General features: G+C 43.2%; 2 protein-coding genes across 2 annotated transcripts in view; both read left to right on the top strand.

Moving 5' to 3' along the window:
* Positions 1–26,397, top strand: part of LOC123319966 — a 451,417-nt gene that overhangs the window by 369,856 nt on the left and 55,164 nt on the right. The gene's annotated exons all lie outside the window — the stretch shown is intronic.
* On the top strand, positions 1,855–26,206 carry LOC123320539. Its single transcript, XM_044907888.1, has 19 exons — positions 1,855–3,455; positions 5,882–5,942; positions 6,017–6,075; positions 6,135–13,140; positions 14,065–14,420; positions 14,483–14,640; positions 15,173–15,477; positions 15,538–16,210; positions 18,012–18,435; positions 18,525–18,798; positions 18,856–19,051; positions 19,114–19,428; positions 19,485–19,786; positions 19,841–20,164; positions 21,009–21,235; positions 21,302–21,532; positions 21,618–22,001; positions 22,060–22,326; positions 25,125–26,206. The coding sequence occupies exons 1-19, from the start codon at positions 3,292–3,294 to the stop codon at positions 25,771–25,773; spliced, it is 12,375 nt and encodes a 4,124-aa protein (XP_044763823.1). The 5' UTR covers positions 1,855–3,291; the 3' UTR covers positions 25,774–26,206.

Raw genomic sequence — 26,397 nt, 5'->3', positions numbered from 1 at the left:
TTGGATATTTACATGTAATCTCAAGTTTTTATAATAAATGGTACGAATACTGGTGCTATGTCGAAATGTCATAATGATGGAAATAGCCCAATAAATCCTAAACATTTATAACAGCTACATCTCAACTGAATATGTACTTTTTATACAATCACAACTTTCATGCATGTCGTAACTCGTTTAATAAAAATCAATAGGAATATTGAACTGTCGGAAGAAATAATCTTTACCTACGTTGACATGACCGTAATTTTTATCTGAAATGATGATATCCCGAAAGAAATTTCTTGGCAATTGCCCTGTGAAGTTCAAATCAACTATATAGGTTGATAACTAGTCGTTTGCTATTTCAATTTTATCGCTTATTAATATCGAAGCGCAACGCAACACAGTTTTAGAATTTCAATCATTTTGTTATCTTTTCATCTAGACGATAAGCACTTTTCACTCACAATAACGTGCTTCTTTGGGGTCAGAATCGAGAACTAGTGAATATTGATTTGTAACGATATTTGAAAGACTTATCGAGGTTTTATTTTCATCATCGATATTCATTCACATCAGAGTAATATAGTAATAATTTGCGAAATTGTAGTAGACCAGGAATAGGTAAAAAAAAGAGCATGCATGTATTTATTCAGAACAGACAGTTTACTGGTTACGCCACTGGTTTTCAGTCTTCTGAAATCAACATCCAGTCCATACTCCTGGGACTATTATTAATATTATTTTCATATTCACATCTGGTTATCTCTTTTCGAATTTGTACTTCTTGATATTATTGCCAGTATTCTCTCTCGTTTCTCAGTGAATTGGCCGATTCTCTGCGTTTCGGTCCAATTTTTTTCTGATGAATGAATCCTTCGATTTCTATATTTTATGAGTGACTTCTCCAAATATTCATTTCTTCATGTGCCATTCCTAAAGGTACCTACTTGTGAGGAGCTTTCCTGGAATTTCTTCAATACCTACCTATTTTTCTGCATCCTAAAGAGTTGGTCCAAAATAGATTTTCAGCATTACTCGTTGTACAACATCGGAAACATAATGAAAATGAGAAGAAAATGGAAATGAAACGATTTTTGTGACTTATTCTTTAATTTCAAATCTTCATAGTCGAAATAATATTTCCAAACAAACGGAAAAACATTTAGGTATATCGTAAGATTCATTGATTTCTTATCCGAAGGGCGCTGTAAATGTCAAATACTGATGTTCTTTTGTTTCGACAAAAAAAGTAGTACCGTATTGTGAGCTCTAGAAGTCGACAAACACTGTTTATAAGAAAATAAGTAATTCCAGCCGTTTTTGCACCATGAACCCGGAGAGGTATGAATGTTTCACGTAATACAATATAGTAATACTTAATATGATAAGTTTTCGCTGCCACCACTTTCGAAAATGTTAAAAACTCACCGAAATGCGGAATTCCTCTTTGGAGAAATGTATTATCTTGCTTAACGTATCAATTCGATTATGAAGCCTTTAGAGCCACCAGCGGGGAAAGATTTTAGTCGGAAGAATTTTCAATTGCGCAAATTTCTATCGAATTTGACATTGAGGTTCATTTATTTCGAACAAACGTCAAAGATGCGACATTCAGCATACATACCTGATATTTTGCTTTGAATCGTGATAGCAGAAATTCGGATCTTCGTGGGTGAGAGTGAATTTAAACCATTTGGGACCTCAAATCAATCGTAGTTGAGTGGTTGCCAGTTCAGTGTAGAATATCAGGAATTGGAATTTTAGGAAGACCCCCCAGAACATTAACGATTTTACAATGACTTTTAAGTATGCAAATCAACTACACCCCTGGGGTAAGTTGAGAAAAATGGACTATACGTCAGTGTTCTATTCTTTTTTTCTCTTGCATCAATTTACCTAAAATTTGATCCAATGTATAAAATCTAGTTTACTACAAGAAAAAAGGGCTTTTGGAGTGATTCAAGAATTGCAACTAAGTTCGGGGAGACGTGACGCGTCTGTCACTGCGTTCAATACGATAACACTAATTGAAAATCGTTTCAATACAGTTTTATTTTACAGAGAAAGTGCTAAATCACTGTGATACAAAATTTAACACGATGAATGTACATATACAACTTGCTCGAATACGTTCTTCAGATATATTAGGTAATCGTTCTCCCAGATATTGATTTTTTGTGAAAATGAAGGTGGACGGTGTTTCTCACGGAACTTGCAGCTCACTCGGTACACGTTCACTTCATTTCGGAAAATCGATTCCGAAGCACAATGAAACGTAGTCGAACAGTATATATAATTAATATGTCTATCGGATGTGGCTCTGCACTGCAATATCCTAATTACGCAACATAAACTACGTCCATAGACAAACTACGTCGACGTAGGAGATGAGGTCACCGAACTTCTGGAATATTATAGCTGAACTTGCGAATTCCAAACCGTACCGAAAAAAATGCGGAGACCCGACAACTGGACTGCATACAGTCGATATTCGTGAAATGACTCATCAAAAGTAGGTTTATTACAATGGATATCGAGGTATAGCACTTTTTAACGTTCAAGTCATGGCAGCTAGAGTTTCTACGAGTTTCACGACTAGATGAAAGCTTGTCTATGCGTTCAACGAAATGTCGAGCACAGCGATTTTATCCGTATCCAGTTCCTCCTGGCTCACCCACCACCACCAAATTAAACCACCTCTCCGAACTAAATTTCGTGCGCATTCGTGTATTACCGACCTGCGTTCACGCGGCAAAACGTAGAAGCTCCTAATGGCACAAAGAGAAACGACAAGTAACGTAAGGTGTAGAGCCGTTTGTTACAGTGAATATCGTTGTATATTATAGAATAACCTGAAGAATTTCGATATAAATGTTCATTTGAATTGATTCGTAGTTGTTGTATTTACGAATAAAGAAGTAAAAGTGAAGGCCCTGATTATTATTAGTCATCGAACGTGAGTGCTATTTGGTGAAACATCGTTGGCGTACACTTCAAGTACTATGACGGGACGAAGAGTTTGAAAGGTGGAATACTACAGACATCAGAGTGGAATCAGGAAACTGATTATTTTTATTTGGAATCCGTGTATATTTCATATGCTCGAAATAATTTGAAATTTATCCAGACAATTACGACTCTTTTCATTTTACACGTTCCTTTCTCCTCTCCTTGTTTCACCAACAGAGGGAGCTGAGATCGAGATGTTGCAGGGATCTAGATATGGAAACCACAATGTGGTAGACTCCCAAAGGAATGGTTTATTGAATATGTTGTAAAGTGTCCCTTGTAAATATTGCAAACAAAATGTCTCAAGAAGAATACGAATCAAAGTTACGAAACGTTCATCGTTTCATACCTTTCCTAGAGAACATGATCACACAGCTGAAGGATCCGAAAATGAAGAATAGAGAACAGCAACTATCAAAGATGGAGTCTTTGTATCAAATGATAACGGATAAAAACAAAAAGTGAGTATCTTCTGAAGCGTTTCGTCGCCTTATTTAGTACATTCTTGCCGTATACTACTTTCATCGATGAAGTGGATCAAATTCCTTAGCTACAGTCATTATTTCTATATTTGACATATGAGACCATACATATTGAATTTATTCATTATGTACCATTATGAGAAATGTTAAATGTTCATTTTTATTAGAAAAGTTTATGGACTATTTCATTATTGTACGTAAAGCTGATAGATTCGCTTAAATTTCTGTTACACATGTTAGAAAAGTTGGAGGATAGGCGAGTCAAGTGAACCTAACCTAAAAATTTAGGTTTGGTTAGTTGACATTGTTAGGTTTCAGCTGTATAATATTATTTATCAGCTCAAACACTGTTTAAATAATTTTTTCTGCCGGACGCGTGTGAGAAAATTGAAGCAATTTAGGCGTTCTGGGGAGAGATGTGTAAAATGGAATTTGAAATTTGCGTTGAATTGTTTGATGTCAATAGTGTAGTAAGCTCAGGATTTTTCAATGTGTCTAGTAGTGATAAATAAAGTGGGAATAATGAAGTGGTATGTCTACTGAAAGAAGATATATGAAACATATAGATGCAGCTGATGAAGTAGATGTTCTGCAAAGTGTATGAAAATGGGGAAGAAGAAAAAGTGATTGAGCAGACCTATTCATGTACAGTGTGAACCACTAAATGAGGCACATGCGAATAGAGATTTGGATTCGTTGTGGACGGCATTGTAAAATCCATCAAACTGTTCGGTCTTGGCCTGCGTTCTGACAAGACGCGGTACATCAAAGGGATGTTTGTTCGAGACGTGGCATAACCTGAACTGTTGAATAAAGTATTTCGATAAGGTATTCAGAAGGCGTTAACATGATGGTTGAAAATATGTTGTTCATTAAAGATGATACATATTACTGCTGAAGTAGTAATAACTCCACTTCTCCACTCAGTACCCCTCTGAACTTGTCCATTATCTATCGACCTAACCCAAGCAGGTACTCAAGTGAACGTTACCAACCTGAGGAAAGTGCTATCCAGTGATGGAGGGAAGTGACCTTTTCAGGGATGTCGAGTGAGCTATGGAATTTTGACACAAAACGTCAACTGTCAGGATTTAAGCCCACTTAATGACGATCGTCATTCAAAAAGTTGAATTCGTGGCTGAATACTACGATTCAGACTGAAGAATACTCTTTGCTTTTCGTTCATGTAGATAAAATCGAAGGAAATGGGTAGACGAACTTTTAATCTATATTTTTAATGTTTTATGACTTTTCATTCAATTGAATTTGCATTGTAATTTTGTTAATCGTGCGTATTTTTCTACCGAAACAATATTATGGTGATTATAGATAAGGATAACGTATAGGCAAACTCTGCCCATACTTTTTCCCTAGAGTAATCTTTTCCTCGTAAAAACAACCAATTCGTATACGGCTAGCTGATTTCTACAGAAACATAACTGTCATTTAGATATTAATCTATTATCCCAAAGAATCAGTAGTAGGCGAAAAGGTGATGCATACCTACTCTTGAGGAGTATAATTTGTTGAAAAGGATGAGGTAAAAAGTGCTGTCCTCATTAAAAACTCCATTCGAAAAACCCCAAAACACATTTATGATTAACGGTATACACTAATATCGTGAGCACTGATCGCTCTATTCATCCAAACCGCTACGTCATGCCGGCCGCGAAAGAAACCGAACGAAAGTAGAATAATCGGACGTTTACCAAACTCAAATATAAACAAATACACGTCATTGTGACAGAACTGAGGTTAGATCCGATCTTGTACAGGGGTGGGGAGTTCTTGGCTTCGGTATTTATGAAATTAGTTTTATTATGGTTTTACCAGGCAAATCGGAGAATTTCTTCGGTCTCTTGTATACCTGTAGATTCGTTGAATTTCATTGCAAGATTAAACGGTAAAGTACATGGTGATCAACATAGTGGGTGTATGATTCAGTAATGGAAAATTACTTTCGGGAATTCAATGAATCGATTTCGATTATTTCAAAATTGAGCTGAACTTTGTTCATTCTTGCGAATCGTATTGTTACAACATGGTACCCACATGAATGATTATAATTAAGATGAACATACTTAAATTTGATCATTGATAGGTACTCAATCTAGATAATAACTTATTCTGATCCTTCAATTTCCTCTCTTCAGGAGAATCTTTTCACTCTGAATATAGTATTGTAAGTTATAAATGAGAGACCTTTTAGTGGGAGGTAGCAAATAGACATGTAAAGCTTCCACATGTCTATCGATGTCATAGCATAATAATGTCATTATGACACCCAAGATTCAGCTGTGTATTCACTACTTACCCAACCTACTGCACTATTCTCTTCAGTCTAACATGATGAATACATAATTATGTTGAAAATGATGACGATTTGATTGAATTTTCCGTTGCAGGTTGAAACTTGATACGCTAAACAAATGCGAAGAAGTCATTATAAAACTCTTCTATAAAGTGGTGAGTAAATTAGAATCGACTAATCCCGAAGCTCTTTGTCTCCAACGATTGAGAATGCCCATTTTTTTTTTCAGAAAGGTGAAAATGCCTCCCTTCCACCAGTTCACCCTAGGGAGAGAAAAGAAGAGAAAAGGTCAGTATACTTTGCGATTCATCGAGGTCGAATCGATGTATTCGATTTATTGATTTCAGGAAACCGATCGACTTATACAGCATCGCCGGGGAAACGATCAACAGACAGAGCAGTTACAAACAGTTGTACGGCGGCAACGGCAGTAACGGTAGTAAATCGCCGAAGCCTAAGAGTTTCACGTTCAGAAAACCGCCGATATCTTACTCGGACCTCGAGTGCCTAGAGAAGGACGTGGCACACGAACTGGAGAAGAACATGTCGCTGCACGAGCTGAACTCGTTGAAGAACCACCTGTGCAAGGAGTTGGAAGAATCGAAGACGGACGCCATCAACACCACGGTGCGGAACAAGCCGGTGCTGACGAGGATGAACGCGGCCTCGCCGGATAAGAACAGGAGAAAACAGGAAACGACCGTAACGCAGCCTAAAAACGAGCCTAAAAAAGAAGCTTTGACTCCGAAGAAAAACGAGCCTAAACCGTCGGGGCCGAAGGTCCTGAAGGAAGCGGGCGATATCTTCGGCAATGCTTTCTCGGAGATCGATAAGACTTACGAGATGGCCCTCAAAAAGAAGGAGGAAAAGAAGGTAGGGAAAGAGAAGAAGGACAATCAAACCGAGGAAAGTTTAGAACGGGCGTCATTGAAGCATTTATCGGAGAAAGCCGCCTTATTGAGGAATATCGGAACCAAGGTGAACGCCGAAAATACGGAATTAACGAGAGAATCTTCATCGGTGACAACGTCGACCGAAAAAGATGCTGTTGTGGATCCAACAAAAACACCAATCACCAACACCGATGATGATACCGCAAACAAAAACAACGAGAATAAATCTAAAGATGTAAATGATTCAATTCCTCCTAGTGCAAAAACTGACGATTCCTCCGATAAATCAAAGAAAGATAAGGGCAAATCTGATACTGCGACTGATTTGCTTCCAGTCAAAATATCCGACGTTAAAACCGACGATCCTATCGACGAAACCAAAAAAGAGAAAAGTGATACTGGCTCTGAAACTCAAGAAGTCAAAATTTCCAATACCAAATGTGACGACAGTGATAAAACCAAGAAAGAGAAAAGTAAACCCAACTCTGACACAACTCCTATCGCTAAAACCGAGGATAAAGATAAAAACAAGAAAGAGAAGAATAAATCTAACACTGATACCATTCCAAGCGTAAAAACAGAGGAGAAAGATAAAACCAAGAGAGAGAAGAGTAAAACCAACTGTGATACAATTCCCATCCCAAAAACTGAAGATTCGAATAAGGATAACGGAAAAAAAGAAATCGCATCATGTGTTACTCCCGATGCAACCGGTAAAGATGGGAACAAACCGAAAAAAACCGAAGACGTTCCTATAGATGATCCTAAAGACAAAGCCGGCAAAGAAAAACGTCATTCCAGTAGTAGTCATAGCTCCCAGCGTGATAAGAAACACGGCGAACACAAAAAGGAAAAAGACAAAACGGAAAAGAGTGAACACAGAAAACACTCGAATGATAAAAGTCACAAGAGCGATCACAAAAAAGACAAAGATGATAAGCATAAGGAAAAAAATAGGGATAAAAGTAAGAGCAGAGAAAAAAGCTCGAAACCTACAGAAAACAAAGATACCAGTGCGACTAAAGATGGGGATTCGAAAAAGGATAAAAACGGGCCTGTTCCGAATGGAAAAGAAATAAATAAACCCGAGAAGGAAATCGGCAAAGAAGATAAATCGAAGAAAAACGTCCCATCCGGACCTGATGAAGTTTTCAATAAGATCCATTCGCAGATCGATAAGATAAAAGGTAAGACTACAGACGGCGAGCTGGATAAACCTCCGAAAGGGGCGGATGAATCCTTAACTGCCCAGGTTAAACCGGAATCGAAAGAAAAACCGATACTTCCGGCCGAAATCAAAAAGGAACCCGCAGAAGAAACCAAACCGATCAACAGAGATCCGCGTCTGAAATACGGTCAAGTTTCTGCCGGCAATACGCAGAAACCCGAAAGATTGGCCTTCAAGTACAACCCGAAACCGAAGAGGCAAGAAATCGTCGTCGATCTTGAGAAGAACGTTCTCGATTCCATCGAGAAGAGCATGAAGGAATCGCAGATGCCGCTGCTACCCCCTCCGGTACTGGCGGCCCCTCCAAGACCCCCCGACGATCTGTTCTCCCCCGAATCGCCGGACGAGATAGACAAGGCCGCCGTTCCACCCTTGCTGAACGACCTACTGCTGAACCCCAAGACCACGGGGATGATCAACGAGGTGGTCTCGGCTCTGAGACGTTCGAACAACGAGAACAATCTGATCAATATCAGAACCAAGGTTAACACCTTGAAAAACGACATCGGACAGACACAGTCGGCGAAGAACCCTAACTTGCATTTTTCGCCACCCGTACCTAAGCCCATATTCGAGCCTCCTTCGACTCCGCTGTATCCAGCGGAGCAAGTGGCCAGTAACCAGTCCAGACTGTACAATCCGTTCTCGCCAACCGACCACACCGAAGTAGAAAGGACGGATTATCTACCGATGACTCAGTCGGCTCAGAATCTGATCCCGTTCGAAGACAGAACGGTGCAGAGTTTTTACATGGAGAGAACCACGGGTTTCGTCCCTCCGTCTCCCAGCTACGGCGCCCCCTCCAACTACGCGCCTCCGTCGACGAATTTCGTTCCCCCCTCTCCCAGCTACGTTCCCCCCTCCCCTCTATACGAGGGGAACGCCGAAATGAACTACCACATGTCCAACCCTCATTTCTTCGAAGGCGAAAGGGGTCCTGTCCGTCCCAAGGGTCTCCTGGGCGAGGCTCCTAACAGATTGCCCTACAACAAGGTATACGGCCAGCACAACTACAACCAATTCAATCGTTTCGGTCAGAGGGGATGCGGCAACGTTGCGGAGGCTTGGCCCAAGCCCTACGCCGGACCGTCGAGAGATCCTAGGATGAACGCGAATAGGGCGCATCAATTCCCCGTGCAGGAAACCAGGCCGATGTTCAGAGAGAGTCACATGACTTACAGACAGTACAAAGAGCAGAAAGAGAGGGAGAATCGGGAGAGGGAGATGCGAGAGAAGGAGATCAGGGATAAAGAAGCGATGGACAAGGAACAGAAGGAGAGGGAGGAGGCTGCGCAGAAAGTCGCGGTGAATCAAGCTACCGAAAACGAACAAAAGGAAAAGGAGAAGGATAAAGTACCCGAGAAAGACGAGGAAAGTGACAGATCGAGTAGCAGGAGTAGGAGTAGGGATCGCAGTAGAGATAGGTACTCTCGTTCCTCTTCAAGATATCGGCGTGAAGGTAGAAGGGACCGCGATGAACGCAGGGATCGGAGTAGGGAAAAGACCCGCTACAGCGAAAGTAAATTCGATAAGGTTTACTCGGTGAGAGGGAAAGACAAAGACCAGTCTTCGCCGCTCGACAACTTGTTCTCCCCTAAAACGACCGGCGGAAAGGGCTACAACGCCCAGTACAAAATCCCGAAGAAGGTGAAGGAGGAAGAAAAACCCAAGCAAGAGGACAAAAAACACAACGAACCGCCCGTCGACGACAATAAATCAACGAAGAAAACCCGAAAAAATAGGAAAAATGTCAGCGAAACGAATAATTCGAAGAAACCGGCAGAAAATAAGAAACCATCGGAAAAAGACGATGACGTTGTGGTCAAGAAAGAAACGGATGTTGAGAAATCCGACGTGGAACCCCCATCTAAAGAGGAGGTCGAAACGATCACGACAAAACAAGAGAACGAAGCCGCCGAGAAAAGCGAAGAAATAATCGACACAAAAACCGAAGACAAAGATGTTAAACCAAGTAAACCAGCCGAGAAAAAGGAGGAAGAAGAGAATATACTCAGCAAATTCTTCCAAAACCTGATGAAGAGCGGCAACAAGGACGAAAAGAAGGGAGCCCTTTTGTCTCTCATTTCTACATTTTCGGACAGTTTCAGCGATCAGCAGTTACAGAAAATAACCAGCATCATCAGATCGGAGGACGTGGATGAAGAACCGAAGAAAGAAACAACGGAAAAAGAGGAAATGCCAAGTACCTCCAACAGCGAAATCGAATTGAGTCAGAAAGAAAGCATAGCGGAGGACCGTAGCGAAGGCATAACGGAGGACGGTAGCGAGAGCATAACGGAGGACCGTAGCGAGAGCACAGCGGAGGATCATAGCGAAAGCATATCGGAGGTCCGTAGCGAAAGCATAGCGGGGGACACCGAAGAAAAAATCGAAGAGGAAATAGACACGCAAAAACCAGAAGAAACGCCCGTCGATGAGAGCAGTGGAAAATTGAAAAACAGGCGAAAAAGCGAGATGAAATGTAAGGTGAAGGGGAAATCCGAATTGGACAGGTTACACGACGATATCAGAGAGATGTTCATACGAGATGGCGTCGTTACCGCCACAGGTAAAAGGATGTGCAGGATATTGAAGGACACGTCCGCTTCTCCCTCGACGGAAAACGAGAAAACCGAGGACGAACCCAGTCACGATGAAATGGACAAAAAAGTCTCCACAACGAAAAAGAGGGGTAGAAAAACCGGCAGAAAAACCAAAGAGACGTCCGAGCTAGAAATGAAAGAACTGACAGTTGTCCTACCGAAAATGTCCCTGGACAAGATGAAACTGTCGGAGGACGCGTCTGAAAAGGAAAAATCCGATAAAGAGGCGGAAACGGAAGGTAACGAAGAACAGGGAGAACCAACCAGCGACGTTGAAACCTCCGACAAAGAGATAGTCGAAAAGACCAGTCCGGTGAGGAAAGGCAGACAGAAGAAGAGGAACTCCTGGGCTGCGGGTGTCATCAAGAAAAAAGCCGGGCCGAAATCGAGAAAACAGAAGGCCGCAGAAAACAGCAAAAACAAGACTGAAGACGAAGAGGAACCCATCGAGGTCCAGATCGAGAATCCGCACGAAATCGATTATTACCTAAAGGCTGGCCAGACGAAGTTACAGTGTAAATATTGCGACGTTGCCACCAAGTGGATCGCGGCCCATTACAGGACCGAACATCAGGACAAGGAGGTTTTATCCTCGCGTCTCGCCCCCTACATCGCCAAGGCCGTCATCGCGGACGCCGTGAAGAACAAGGAGGTCTACGAGAACGACGACAAGGTGTCGCTGACCAAGCACGAGTTCCTCTGCGTCTTCTGCGACTACAAACAGTTGACCTTGCCGAAGTTTTACCGCGACCACGTCTCCATCCACACGGGCGAATTCAGGTACAGCTGTCCCTACTGCAGCTTCTCCAGGTCGCACATAAAAACGATGCAGTCGCACGTGGACGAGGTGCACGCCGACGAGGAGGTCGTCTTGAAGAAACCGGTGACGTCGGAACGCGCGCCCAACAACAGGAACATCTACGGGTACATCTGCGAGGTGTGCAACTATACGCAGATGAGCCTGGAGAACGTGAAGAAACACGTGGAGACTTACCACGAAAAATGCGAAATTTACAAGATCAAGATGAATCAAGACGAGAAGATCGAGGAGGAGAACGACGTGAAGCCTGTCCAAAGTGAAAGAGCGACAAGAAGATCGGCCAAACTGAGTCTGTCCCAAGAGAAGGAGGCCATTCCAGCCGTTTCCGAAGACGTTAAAGCTTCCGACGAAGAAACAGTCAAAGATTCTGATGGAGTCAAAGAGGATTCAACTGATGAGTCCCCTAAAAGCCTTAAGAAATCTAAGAACGAAACCTCGAACAACGAAGACGAATCAACGAATGAGGCAGAGGTGCCAAGCTCCCCTCAAGAAAACCGTAGAGTGACCAGAAAACGCGCCAAATCCTTCAGCGCCCCCAGCCCCGCCAAGAAAAGACTGAAGAGACGGTGCACGTTGAAGATCTCCGACAAGGAGGAACAGCCGGAGGAGGAAGAGAAGCAGACCAAGAACGTCGAAGAGGCGGTCTTCACCAGCAACACGGACATCCAGGAGGAGAACAAGAGGATCGAGGAGGAACGCCTGAAGACGATGCAGGACATCAACAGCACCATCAAGCTCAGGACCTCGCTGGATTTCGTCGAGAAGCTCAGTCACCGGTTGAAGCAGGAGGAGGAGGTTATAATAAAGCAGGAGGCTGAGGAGACGGTGGAGAACGTCGTGGAGAAATTGCCGGTCGGCGATCTTCCGGTGTTCGAGAAATCCGGCATTCAGACTAGAGAGGCTGAACCGGTGCGTCAGGAAGCGTGCCCGAAGACCGACAAGGTGAATCCGATCAACGGGGTCATCGAAAAGCTGCAGGGTATCTTGGGGAAGCCGTGCGAAGACGTGGCCTCGCCTCCGAACGACCTCTACGACGATTCCTCCATGCCCGCTGTAGATCCAGAAGATTCTTCGCCACCAGTAGACGTATCGCCAAGGGTTGATGTCCCTATCCCTAAGTTGGAGTTTAAAACCAGCGAACCCAACTATCCCCCGCCGTTGATTCACATGGACAACGTGGAACAGACTGTCGAGAAGAGCAACATAATCAACAGCGAGACGCTGAACATCGGCTACGTGAAGGTTATGAAGACAACCTCCACGTACATCTACGTTTGTTGTCTGCCGCCTTGCATATACTCCTCGAGAGACCGTACCGCGTTCGCCAATCATTGCCAGTTCAACCACCAATGGAACGAGAGCAGCCCCAAATCCACGCACTGTCTGGAATGCGGGCAGGAAATCACGGCTGGCGAGGACTTCAACCTTCTTTCGTCGGCGTTGAATCACGTGGTCAGCGGACACTCCGATTTCCTCGGTGTGAAGATAGGCAGCATAAGGATAAGCAGCAATCTGTTCCCGGAGAGTAAGGAGAAGGACGACGACTTCCAATATGCTGAAATCACACCTTTAACCCCGCCTACCATAAGCATACCGTCGCCGCAGGGTGAGCAGGATGGCGAAGATGTGGACTGCTTGTTGGAGGCGGCGGAGACGGTGACGGAAAACGACGACGGGGAAAACCCCTTCTCGTTTAAGATAGTGGACGTGGTGTCGCTCGCCGATGAGAGCATGCAGCCCTTGAACGTCTCGGATCAGGATGCCGAAGGGCAGATCTTGGATAAGGAGCCTGAGCCCTGTCAACTCCAGGTTAGTATCTGTCCCTCAGGGGGATAACCGTGGTGTAACACTTATTCTACAATCAAAATGGGCTAAAAAGACATGATATCAGATGTTTTTGTCGAGCATACTGGGCGTACTTGACTCGTACAAATATTTTAACAGTAGATTCTTGAGGAAGGTCAAGAGAAACATCTTTTTTATACCATTTTTTCTGATTCGGCTCATTAAAAAGATGAGCTGTGCCACCCCTGGATAAACAAAGTTACCTTCAGAATAACTAGCCCAATCTGTGGATCTTTCAACCAGAGTTGTATTCAGTCAATTTTTCAAATTTCACAGATACTTTTTAATTTTTGAACATCAAATTACTCGAAAACTGCGCATTATGCGAAAAAATGTGAGGAACACTTTTATTTTACAAAACATCCAAATATTCATAACATAGCGTCCAACTTAGGTTCAAGAGTTGGGTTCTTTGAATTTTTGGTATTTTTATGGTACGTAATGGTCATAATGAGAAAACTGGAAGACGTGGGTGATATTATTGTATTCCAAAAAGATTTGTAGGAGCATTTCCTCGAGATAGAACTAAAAATAACATTTTTTCAATGATTTTTCAACAGCCTGTTTATTTTATACAGAGCCAGCTCAAAAAAATGGTAAAGGAAATAAGAATCTTCTGTTAAAATATTTGTTCGAGTCAAAGATTCAGCCTGCATAGACCACTCTCATTGGTTCACGGAAATACAGCGACAGTGTCGCATTTTTTCGATAAATTTGTTTATAAGAGGGATATAGTACAGAAATGCCTCCTTCGAAGCAGAAAAAAATTTCTCAATTCGTTTTTCGAAAAGTCTCAATACTATAACTTCAAGACATTCGACTTAAAATAAGGAACTAATACAAGCAGACGATGACAAAATCAAAATTTTTCTCATTTTTCTCTTATAGGATTCTCCTCCAACACCACCACAACCACCAGTCAATCAGTCAATGAATAAATCGGTCAGTCCGCTGTTAGTCAAATACAGGTCGAAACAACCGAAAATCGTGCAGAGAAAGTCCCCAATGGCCATGAAGAAATTCCTGGGCAACCACTTCGACCTCTACAAATGTCCGGATTTTTCCTGTCTCTTCACCACCAACAAGAGGAAAATGTTCGACATCCACCTGAGGATGCACCCCAACCACAAGAAACTCATGAATTGCCTCTATTGCGACAAATTGATACTGTTCGAATTCACCGGTGACCATTACGAGAAGTTCCATGGCATGTGTAGGTTTTCTTGCTCGTACTGTTTATACCGGTGAGTACTATTTGGATCTAACCGTATTGAAGGTACTGATTTTTTTCATTTTTGTTTCATAGATGCATAGCTAAGGATTATATGGACATACATCAGTTGTTGGCACACCCGGATATGCCCTCAAGGATGCAGCTGTTGCCCAAACGCGATTCAGAAGAGAAACATTCAATTTCTATATTGAGCGAGGCTACGAAAAGCAGCACAATAGTACCTTATGCATGTAAGTAACAGATATAAGCTGTTCGTTAGATGTTGAGTTTACGAAGGTGCATCTTTTGAGTATTATCCTTCTGTTCAAGTACACAAGCTAATAACGATTTGAGAAAGGTCTTTTGATTCATCGTTGAGTGCACATTTTAATGATTTTCTCCTCAGTTTGCATTTAAAAATCGAATTTTTTTTATGCCAAGTCAAGTCTTATCCGATGGAGATGCTTTGATATGCTTCGGACTGCTTAAACACAGGTGCAACTTGCCAATTCATTCAATATAGCCGTAAAGTGATATCACGTTTACTCCCTTGGTACTTTGCCAGTGGAACTGTTCGTCGAAGACCCAGAAGTGATAGACTACATGATAAAGCACTCGTAGATTGGTCAGTCAACGACTATATGCCACAGAGTAGTTTAATCATCTTTAGATTATCAAAGAAGAGGATATAATTGTATATTGTTAATTTCTGGATCGTTAAAGTGTTGACTAGACACTAGAATCTCCCTATTTGAAATGTCTAATGTTATATTTTCCCTGAAGGTTGCAACATGGAGTTCATACATCAGATACCGTTCTTGCAACACGTGACGATGTGCCCCAACAACCCGAAATTCGTGTGTTTCTTCAACAAGGACGAGATCCAAGTGTGCCAGGCGGTTCACGACAACCCCAAGGACCTGGTGACCCACTGGGGCACCTGTCACGGCGTGTACCCCCTGAAGTGCGCCTATTGCGACGCCGGGGACTTCGATCTGAACTCGATGATGATCCATCTGGTGCTGGAACACCCCACGCTACCCCCGGACATAATAGACAGATACAACCCGCCCAGCATCAAGAGCAAGGTAGGGATTTCCACAAGGTTTTCCACCGGAATCGGACGTAACTTATGAAATTTCCCGCAGAAAACGGCCTCCAGCGTTCAGTGCAACTTCAAGCAGCTCGTGATGGAACTCAAGTCCGCCACTTTGAAAATCGCCGCCCCCAAGACTGCCAAGAAGGATTCCCAGCCGACCGAGACCGTATCCACCCCTACGCCGCCCACCATGCAGAAGGCATTCGAACATTTCGCCCTCCAGACGCAGCAGTCGACCCCCGTGAAGACCATCACCTATTCGAAGATATCCCCGATAAACATAATACAAAACTCGTCCCCCTCCCTGGCCCTGCTGAAGCCGACGTCCAAGGCCAACGTGATAAACGGCGGCGGTCTGGTCTATTGCCTGTCGCCCGCCCCCCAGAACCTCAAGGCCATCGTGGTGAACAAGGAGGGCGCCAAGACGCCGCAGAAGGTCCAGCTGGTGACGCCCCCCAACGACGGGAAGTTTCAGATAGTCAGCAAGATCGTGCCGCTGAATTCGAACATGCCCAAACTGGCGCCGTTGACCGGTACGCCCGTGGGTGGTAAGGTCGTGCCGTCGACCGATAAGGTAGCGAGCGGCGCAGGTCTCAAGAGGATGGACGCGGTGAAGGGAGACCGGGAGGCTGCGCAGTCGCCGAAGGACGATAACGCGGCGGGCGACGTTGCCGAAATGTGCAACTTGGAGGAACCTATGGTGGTGATCGACGACGATTTGGGTGAGTGTTTGTTGATGTTTGCTTGGTGAGGTCACGAATACTCGGCCGTTTGATGCGTTTTTTGCGTGGCCAGCATCCGCTCCCTTCTTCTAGCCTCGACGATTGAGGAAAATTTGCATTAGATTAAACGGAAAATTCTCTCGGTGGTGGGGAGTCTTCATTTCATTCAGTCGCACTGAAGCTGCAGGGTCTATTAGTTCTGGAGAATCCTTGGAGTTAGATACAGGGTGTGAAGCATCGTTAAAAGTAGTTTTTTTTTCATCTCATCCAAGGGTTCATCAGAATATTTGCAAATATTAACTTTTTCGTAACAGTTACCTATTCGTAGTTAGAGTCAATTTTGATACTCCTCGAGAACTATTATGAATGCAAAAAATCTGATAAAATACAGGGTGAAACTCTGACTCGTACAAATAATTTCCGATTCGGCCCTTATAAAAAGATACAGCCATTTCAACTTTTCATATGAGCTTTGCCACCCCTGGAAAAATAAACTCGCTTTCAGAAAAACAAGCAACAAATCTGTGACACTACACATTCTGGATCTTTTAAGCAGAGTTGCATTCAGCCAAAGTACCCAATTTTTTAAATTTCATGGATATTTTTTCAATTTTTGACCATCAAATTACTCGAAAACGGCGCATTATACGAGGAAATATGAAGAATACTTTTATTTTAAAAAACTTCCAAATATTCATTAGGTAGCTTCCAACTTAGTTTCAACAGTTGGGTTCTTTGAAATTTTGATATTTTTATGGTACGTAACGGTCATAATGAGAAAACTGGAAGACGTGGGTGATATCTTGTGTTTGAAAAAGATTCATCGAATGACTGAAAAACTATATTCCGAAATTCATTACATTCGATAAAAAAGTTTGTGAGATAGAACAGAAAATAACATTTTTTATGGTTTTTCAACAGCCTGTATCTTTTGAACCGAGCCGATTCGGGAAAGATTGTTCAAAAGTGTTTCTTTCGACCTCAAGAATCTACTGTCAAAGACTCACCCTCCATAGGGTGACCCATTTGAAAGGTTTCGTTCAACTTCCATCGCGTGAAACGCCCTGTATTTGTGTTTCGTCAGTATTTTCGTATCGTCTTATAGTGAATTGGCATTAACTGGTTACTTGCGAAGATGAGGGTTCGGGTCTATCCGAAATAATAGAAGGGTGCATTCGATCCCTCACCCTCCTGATAATCCTCCCCTATTTTACCCCACTTTGACATCTGTTCATTCGAATGTTTGCTTCCCGATGTGCCTTTTAGATCATTTCGCTTCAGAATAAGGATTGTTGGTTTCTGGAATTTACCTTAAAGTCGATCTTCTGTCAGGTGAACTAAAGTTGAACAGGTATTTGCACTTGTACTCATGACTTATCAATTTTTCTGGGAAATTTTTCGATTAAATATTACTTGGAGGTAGGTAGTGAACTAATTGACTACAAATTGGCCACAAACAACCTACATCTATTCAATTGAATTGGACTCCCTATAGGTAACTTCCTTTCAATCTTACAATTTTTGTCATTTCTGTAATCTTCTGGTGATTCTTGAGTGAAATTCACAGGGTAGGCTTCGAGTAAAACGTTTCAAAAGGTTTGAATTTTGCCGATGACAAAAATTTCAAAATTATCAAATGAATGTGGAAATATTTCTCTTGAAAATTTTCTCTAGTTCCAATTTCTTCCTGTAAATACGAAATAAACTACCAAATATTCCCAATCAGAGGGCTAATAACCTCCTACCGCAAAAGCATCCCTTCTGTCCGATTCTTAAGCAGGCCCATTCTTGTGTTTCGCAGGCGACAAAGACCGACAGGAGGCGGTCGACCCGCTCAGCCTCGAGACCGACGATCCGCCGATCGTGCAGCCGTCCAAATCGCCCCCGCGACCCGGCGCCACCCCCGCGCACGAGTACGACAGCGATTCGAAGGACGTCGACCACCAGGAGGTGCTGATGCAGAAGACCGGCCTGGTCGGTTACCAGCTGTTCAGATGCGCGAAATGCGACATGTTCTTCGCCGGCGACTGGCAGTTCAAGGAGCACCTGATCAATTCCGTCCAGTGCAGGTTCGAGAACTCGCCGCACAAACCCTACAAGTGCTTCCACTGCGGCAAGTACCTCAAGCACTACACCAATCTGCTCGACCACCTGGGCTACCACGGCCATCCCAGGTTCACCTGCTCCCTCTGCAACAAGAAGTTTCCGCACCCCAACCAAGCCAGGTCAGTATTTGGACAATTTGAGTGTGTTTTCCATCTTAACGCTTGTTTTATAATGATTTCCTGGTCAAATTTCGTATTTATGTTCATAGGTATCACATGAAGACCCAGCACAATGTGCTCAACGTCCAGATGCAGCCTCTGGTCCAGAACAAGTCGAATTTGAACAACGACAGTTTCATAGCCAAACCGCAGGTGGTTGGCGGCGTCAAGCAGATCATCAAAGAGACTGCCACCGAGTGCGACGCCCCTAAGTCCACGGAGATAAAAACCGTCTACTATTCTTTCGAGGCCGATCAGATACCACAAAAATCGATACTGGGCTACGATATTACTTGCGGACATTGCAAGAAGTTCAAGAATAAGGTTGGTTGGTGGTTGGTGATTCGAAAGAAAAAAATTCTTATTCTTTCGTCTATATAGGTTCGATCAAATATAGTGCGACACCTCCTGCTCCATCAGAACGACAAGGACTTCACCGTGCCTGATACCGCTCCAGTAAATCCCGTCCCATGCCTGGAAAAGAACGAGAAGATGTTCGACAAGATGTACAACCTGGCCAGTAGCTCCCATTCGGGCGGAAGAATGGGTGGCCAGCAGAAGGGGGAGGCGAAAAAAGGTAAAAAACTACCCCCATCCTCTCTCTCTCTTCTCCAATCTTAATTTTATCCTTCTTTTCAGACAAGGTCGTGGACACCAACCATCCGGCCTTCGTGCCGTCGAACAAGAGGTACCAGTGCTGCGCAGTGGGCTGCAACTATCTGTGCCTCGAGGAGGGAAACCTACGGCATCACCTGACCGCGCTGCACATGGAAGATCTGAGTTTCGTGTGCGTGCACTGCAAGCGGGATCTTTCGGATGCGGTCGACGTGGACACGATCATCAAGCATCTGAAATTGCACGATCTGCACCTGTACAAGTGCAGCGCGTGCGATTACATGCACAACCTGAAGCACAAGATCGAGAGGCACATCGGGGAGGACCACAAGAATAAAGGTAGGGTGGTTTTTAGGCGTGTTTGGAGCTTGAGGTGATTTGGGGGTTGATTTCAGAGAGTACAGTGGTGGTTATCAGGGCCATGGACGCTGAACCTTACGACGAAAACCAGCAGCAACTCTTCGCCCCGGTTGTTGTAAATCAGAAGTTGCCGAAGCCTTGGAGGTGCTGCATGTGCAAATACAAGGGCCAGACGGAGGACGAGGTGGTGAATCACGTGACGGTCAAGCATAACATCGACTGCAGGTACAAGTGCGCGTTGTGCACCTTCAAGGCCGACGACGTGTCGGAGTTCAAGGGACACTTCAACGCAGATCACGGGGATAACGAAGTCGATATAATCTCGGTGTATCGCAAGGTAAGGGCTGAACGACCTCTTTGCGACTTTCTTTGTCTACCTCGATTTTCGTAGGACGATGATACCGGCGGCGCAGTCTCGGAGGGCGAGCAGTTCGACACCACTCCCCTGTGGCTGAGGGATAAGCCCAGGGTGCGACACATCAGAGGTATACTGTTCGAGGAGGACCCCAGCGTCAGGAAGAAATCGGCCGCTGTCAAGTCGGCGGTTGCCGCCGAACAGGCCGCCAAGGATTCGACTAGTACCGCAACGTCCAAGAAGAGGAAACGAAGCATGAGCACTGTCAGCGAGCTAAATAAGTTGGAGGACGATGAGACGGAGCCGAAGAAGGAGGTCTTGGAGCCGGTCGTCGGAATCGGTTTCGGGGATGATAATGATGTGAGTTTTTAATTTGTAAGAGGTTTTTTCGAATCGCGAAGATCCGAATTACGCCCAGTTGACGCTTTCGCCGTCAAAAACGGCCCAGAAATACCCGAAAAATGTCTAAAAAGGGTGAAAATTTTGAAGTTTCTGTGACAGACATCGATGACCAGAGAAAATTACGAGATTTTGACAGGCGATGTCAGATTGTGGCATGAAGGTTAACGTCAGTTAGGGTGACAGCGATCACAGAGCGGGGTATTAACAACGATTGGACTTATAGATCTTTTTTTTTTTGGCCTCGGTATTTATGAGAATCATTTCATTATGGTTTTTCAGGCGAATACACGTGGGTAGTTCTACCTATGAGGTGGGAGATGTACGAGAGAAAAATTAGCTGATTTAGAGCAAACATTTGAAATTTTTGACGTTTACCGAACGTAAATGTAAATAAATCTATGCCAGTTTGACAGAAGTGAGGTTGGCACCGATCATAGACGGGGTGGATATTACCCATAGAGATAGAGACATGGACTGAGCAATACCAGCATGAAATTGGCTATTTTATAGAAAGGAGGAAATGAAATGATTGTCAGGCCAATACCTGTCTCTTTTCTGTTGACATAGACGTGAGTGTAGACCAATGAAAATTCTAGAAAAAGACAATTAGCTGGCCTGATGGTTCAGTTTCTCCCTGTTACTTTTTTGACCGTACTTCTTGCACAGATGGAAAGGGAATGCTCAGTCCATGCCTCTATGTCTGTGATAGTACCTCTATTCAACTCATCGATAGCGAAGAGTGGTGTTTTCGGCTGTGACTCAATTTCAACAATGAAAAATGCTTGAAATTCCTTCTTTCCAGGTTATCGTTATAGAGGATGACGATAAGGAAGAACCACTTGAGAACGAAGACAAACCGGTGGAATCTGTCGATAACGAGGAGAGCACCGACGTGGACCTCATCTGCACCTTCGGCGATTTCGGCATGCCGCTGAATAAACACTTCAAGTGTCCCAAATGCGAAAAGTACCGAACTACGAAAATGAGGGATTTCATCCAGCATGTAGCTGGCGAACTCAGATATCACAGGTAACGTATTTCATTCTCCGAAAACGCACCTAGAGTTAAATTAACATGTCGTTTTTCTTCTCGAAGGTTTCTATGCACGCTGTGCGACGATAAGTTCATCACTCTGGAAAACATACAGATGCACTGCATCGACTATCACGATTGCTCCGTGAAGAGCGTGGTTCACCTCCCGAAGGACGGGGCGATCAACAAATGGCTGACGCTCCTATTGACCGAACAAAGGAACATAATAAAAGGCTTGGGTTTCGCCTGCGACGAGATCCCAGAAGACGTCGAGGACTTCCTCGGAAGCCTGGAGTGAGTACTCGAACATATATATACGTGGCTTCCTTACCGTATAATATATACACTGAATAAATCACTAATTCTCAACCCTCCCCAGGATCACCTCCACCAAGACGATCAAGTGCAAGGAGTGCGGGTTCTCGGTGTCCGGACCCACCGCCCTGGACCGGCACATGAAGTACAACCATCCCCACATAGCGTTCGCGCGCGCCCCCAACCCGCCAAGGCCGCGGTCGGCCAGCGTCTCGGCGGACAAGAAGAGGCGCGCCGAGGCAGCGGCCGCAGCCGGCGACGCGAAGAAAATGAAGATGACGCCCAAGGCGAGCATGCTGGGCAAGGACAAGTACGTGTGCAAGGGCTGCGGCGCGGAGTTCGATTCGGTGCCCGAGATGGAGTACCACGCCAAGGACAAGCACGACGACGATGTCGGCTACATGGTCAAGACGACCGACATACCGATCACCTGCTCCTGGTCGCCGAGGTAAGTTGGTCATGCTGGTCTCATGTTTCAGACATTAAAATGGTGTCTTTTCTTCCAGGAACATCCTCAGGTGTCGTTACTGCCCGAGCACGGGCACCAGGGCGAACCTGGAGAACCACATAGCGACCGACCACCCAGGTCAGAAGCTGGACCTGTATCGCTTCTCTTGCGGCGTATGTTTGGCCAAGTTCGAGATGCTCAAGTCCTTCCGGCAACACTTCAAGAGCCACGAGCTGCCCAATATGTTTTATTACGACGTCTACGACAGGAGGGTGGATTTAGGTGCTGTTACGTTGCCCGCTGCCCCCAAACAAAAGATGTACAAGTGAGTATTTGCTGCCTTGGTGTTGTTTTGCTTTATACAGGGTGAGTCTTTGACTTGTACATGTGTTCGAACAGTGAATTTATCCCTCTCGGCGCAACAGTTCGGTCTTTAGGAAGTTTTAACTGACCCCATCTTTTTGGGAAGTTTTCGAAGGTCAACTTGCGAATAATTTTTCTCCCCGGAAAATAATCGAAGATCTGAATGTGATACATATTCTGAAAGAGCAACTCTTCTAGTAGTAACTCTGAGAATTTCTTCCATCTCGGCGCAACCGTTCGATCTTGAGGAATTCTCAAGTGAAATTTGGAGATTTTGAAAAAATGCCATTTCCTAGATGAAAATCTAAACGAAGGGAGGTAGGCCTTCGAAATTGTTCGCAATAGATTCAGCGTGTTCGAAAACCTATATTTCCATACCAAAGTTTCAAATATCTGGCCCTGTTTAGGAGAAAATAATGTTTTTTGTTTTTCCACTTTTCATTTTCGAGTTGACTTCGAAGAGCTCTCTGAAGTGCAATTCTCAATTGAATCATCAACTGTTTGGTTTTCCAGAATCTTCAAAACAAATTCTATGCACTCCATATCCTAAGACAGCAATAGAACTTCCTGATTTTCAGGCAGAGTAACAAATAGGTCATTTTAGGGGGGTCTAACCCCTTGCTCATTTTTGGCCAAAAAAATCGAGATTTTCGAAATCGAGTTTTCGTGCTAAGGTGGAAGCCTAGGCAACGCTGATTATATAACTGAAAATCCCAATTGGATCTGTCGAATATATCAGGAGATATCGCAGATCGAAAATTGGCAATTTTTGAAAAATGCCATTTCAGAGATGAAAATCTAAACGAAGCGAGATAGGCTTTCGAAATTGCTCTCAATGGATTCAGCGTGTTCGAAAACCTACATTTTCATACCAAAATTTCCAATATCTGGCCCAGTTTGGAAGAAATTTTTTTTTTTTGATTTTCCACTTTTCATTTTCGAGTTGACTTCGAAGAGCTCTCTGGAGTGTAATTCTCTATTGAATCATCAACTGTTTGGTCTTCCAGAATCTTCAAAACAAATTCTATGCACTCCATATGCTAAGACAGTAATAGAACATCCTAATTTTCAGACAGAGTAGCAAATAGGTCATTTTAGGGGGGTCTAACCCCTTGCTCATTTTCGACCCAAAAAATCGAAATTTTCGAAATCGAGTTTTCGTACTAAGGTGGAAGCCTAGACAACGCTGATTATATAACTGAAAATCCCAATTGGATCTGTCGAATATAACAGGAGATATCGCAGATTGAAAATTGGCAATTTTTGAAAATTGCCATTTCCTAGATGAAAATCTAAACGAAGGGAGATAGGCTCTCGAAATTGCTCGCAATAGATTCAGCGTGGTTGAAAACCTATATTTTCATACCAAAATATCAAATATCTGGCCCAGTTTAGGAGAAAATAATGTTTTTTGTTTTTCCACTTTTCATTTTCGAGTTGACTTCGAAGAGCTCTCTGGAGTGCAATTCTCTATTAAATCATCAACTGTTTGGCTTTCTAGAATCTTCAAAACAAATTCTATGCACTCCATATCCTAGGATAGTAAAAGAACATCCTGATTTTCAGACAGAGTAGCAAATAGGTCATTTTAGGGGGGTCTAACCCCTTGCTCATTTTTGACCCAAAAAATCGAAATTTTCGAAATCGAGTTTTTGTGCTAGGGTGGAAGCCTAGGCAACGCTGATTATATAACCGAAAATCCCAATTGGATCTGTCGAATATAACAGGAGATATCGCAGATTGAAAATTGGCAATTTTTGAAAATTGCCATTTCCAAGATTAAAATCTTAACGAAGGGAGATAGGCTTTCGAAATTGCTCGCAATAGATTCAGCGTGGTTGAAAACCTATATTTTCATACCAAAATATCAAATATCTGGCCCAGTTTAGGAGAAAAATTTTTTTTTGTTTATCCACTTTTCATTTTCGAGTTGACTTCGAAGAGCTCTCTGGAGTGCAATTCTCTATTGAATCATCAACTGTTTGGTTTTCTAGAATCTTCAGAACAAGATCCTTGCACTCCATATCCGAGGACAGTAATAGAACATCCTGAGTTTTAGACAGAGTAGCAAATAGGTGATTTTAGGGGGGTCTAACCCCTTGCTCATTTTTGACCCAAAAAATCGAAATTTTTGAAATCGAGTTTTTATGCTAGGGTGGAAGCCTAGGAAACGCTGATTGTAAAACCGGAAATCCCAATTGGATCAGACGAATATAACAGGAGATATCGCAGATTGAAAATTGCAAATTTTTGAAAAATGCCATTTCCAAGATGAAAATCTAAACGAAGGGAGATAGGTTCTCGAAATTGCTCGCAATAGATTCAGCGTGTTCGAAAACCTATATTTTCATACCAAAATTTCAAATATCTGCTTCAGTTTAGGAGAAAATAATTTTTTTAAATAGCAGATTACTCGTAAGGAAGGACTCACCCTGTATTTATTTTCCATCAATGATCTCACGATTGAGAAAACCCTCTGACCATTTCATTTAATTTCTAGCAATCTTGCATCGTTTATGTGTTTCCACAAGATATTCCTTCTAAATAATGTTTCTAGGTTAAAAAGAAAACGCAAAGTATTAACATTGACCTGTCACTAAACGAGGATCTAACCAAGCTAACAACTAATTTTTCCTTCATGTTTCCATCCCTTAAAACGGTATGATTTAAACTTTAATCATCTACCACCAACCTTTATTTTACTCAAAAGTACAGTCGAAAGAGGGATCATTTTGTATTATAACTCGACCATTTTTTCAGATGCCCCGTTTGTCCGTACGTCAGTAAAAGCGTAAACTACGCAAATCTCAAACATCACCTGAAGACCCACGCCAAACCGCTCCAGTGCGAGCTGTGCAAGTTGCAGTTCAGGACCAAGCAGGACGCGAAGTCCCACCACTCGAAGGAGCATCCTCACAATCCCGAGAGCATAGTCACGAGGCAGGACATGATCCAGAAGATACAGCAGATGATGGAGGAGGTGATGAGGACCGTGAAAGAATGCGACAAGGCTCCAACTGACGAATCGTTGGAAGAGGACGTCCCTACCTTGTCCCTACAGCCCGAAGTCATACTCCAGACTGGAGAGGAGGACGTCGTTGATGTAGAATCGCTGGATCAGATCGGTTGCGATCAGTCGTCTACGGTCGAAGGTAAGAGGTACTTTGCGAGGAAGTCGACCGGTTCGAACAGGACGAAACAGGACGAGAGCAAGGAATATTACAGTTTCTACGGGCAGAAATCCGAGCCCGTAGATATGAGGAAGATAATCACGAACTTCGAGGTGGCAGACGCTCAGATGAAGATGTCCTGCGATCAGCTGGGAAGGATATACAACTTGAATCCTGTAATACGATTGAAGGACTGCATGACCTTGATAATAGACGACGACGATGAAGTGTCTTCTTGATGCAGGGAATTCTCGGATATCGACGATGAATCTCTGATATTCGACAATGCCTGCATAGAGGAGTTCCTGCTCAAGGATGTGGACAGTTTCGACATTTTTGGGTCTGAGGATAACGAGGAGACTGAAAACTGTATAGATGATCCTCACACCGAGGATTAAAGGAGATTGCAAGGCAATGGTGAAATGTACATAGGAAAAATGGTATACTTTCTGTGAAAGGGACTGATGATGATTAGAGGTTACTTAGGACGAAAATGTGATAACGAGGCCAATTTTTGTTTATTATCGGTTTGTATATAAGAGGTCCCGATATTGTACATAAAAAACCCAGTTTTTTTTCGGTAGTTGATAAGGCTATTAATTATATTGTACTGATTCTCTTATATTTTTCTGTAAAATTAAAGAAAACTGATTTAAGAAACGTTTTTTCATATCTAGAAGTCGTATCTGTTTGGGATTATATGATTTATTATTTTTCATCGTTTATTCCCTCGTGAAAAGGTGAGTTTAAATAATCCAGGTATGAGCATTTAGTCTAATTTTCATAATTTTTTTTAGGAAGATAAAACTCCCGGATTCAAGAAAAGGACTCGAAACTAAGCCACCGAGCAAAGGATCGATAAG

Source organism: Coccinella septempunctata, chromosome 9 (genome assembly GCF_907165205.1).
Source record: "Coccinella septempunctata chromosome 9, icCocSept1.1, whole genome shotgun sequence".
Classification (NCBI taxonomy): Eukaryota; Metazoa; Arthropoda; class Insecta; order Coleoptera; family Coccinellidae; genus Coccinella; species Coccinella septempunctata.
Note: the sequence above shows the minus strand (reverse complement) of the source record. Positions and strands in the feature narration are given on the sequence as shown.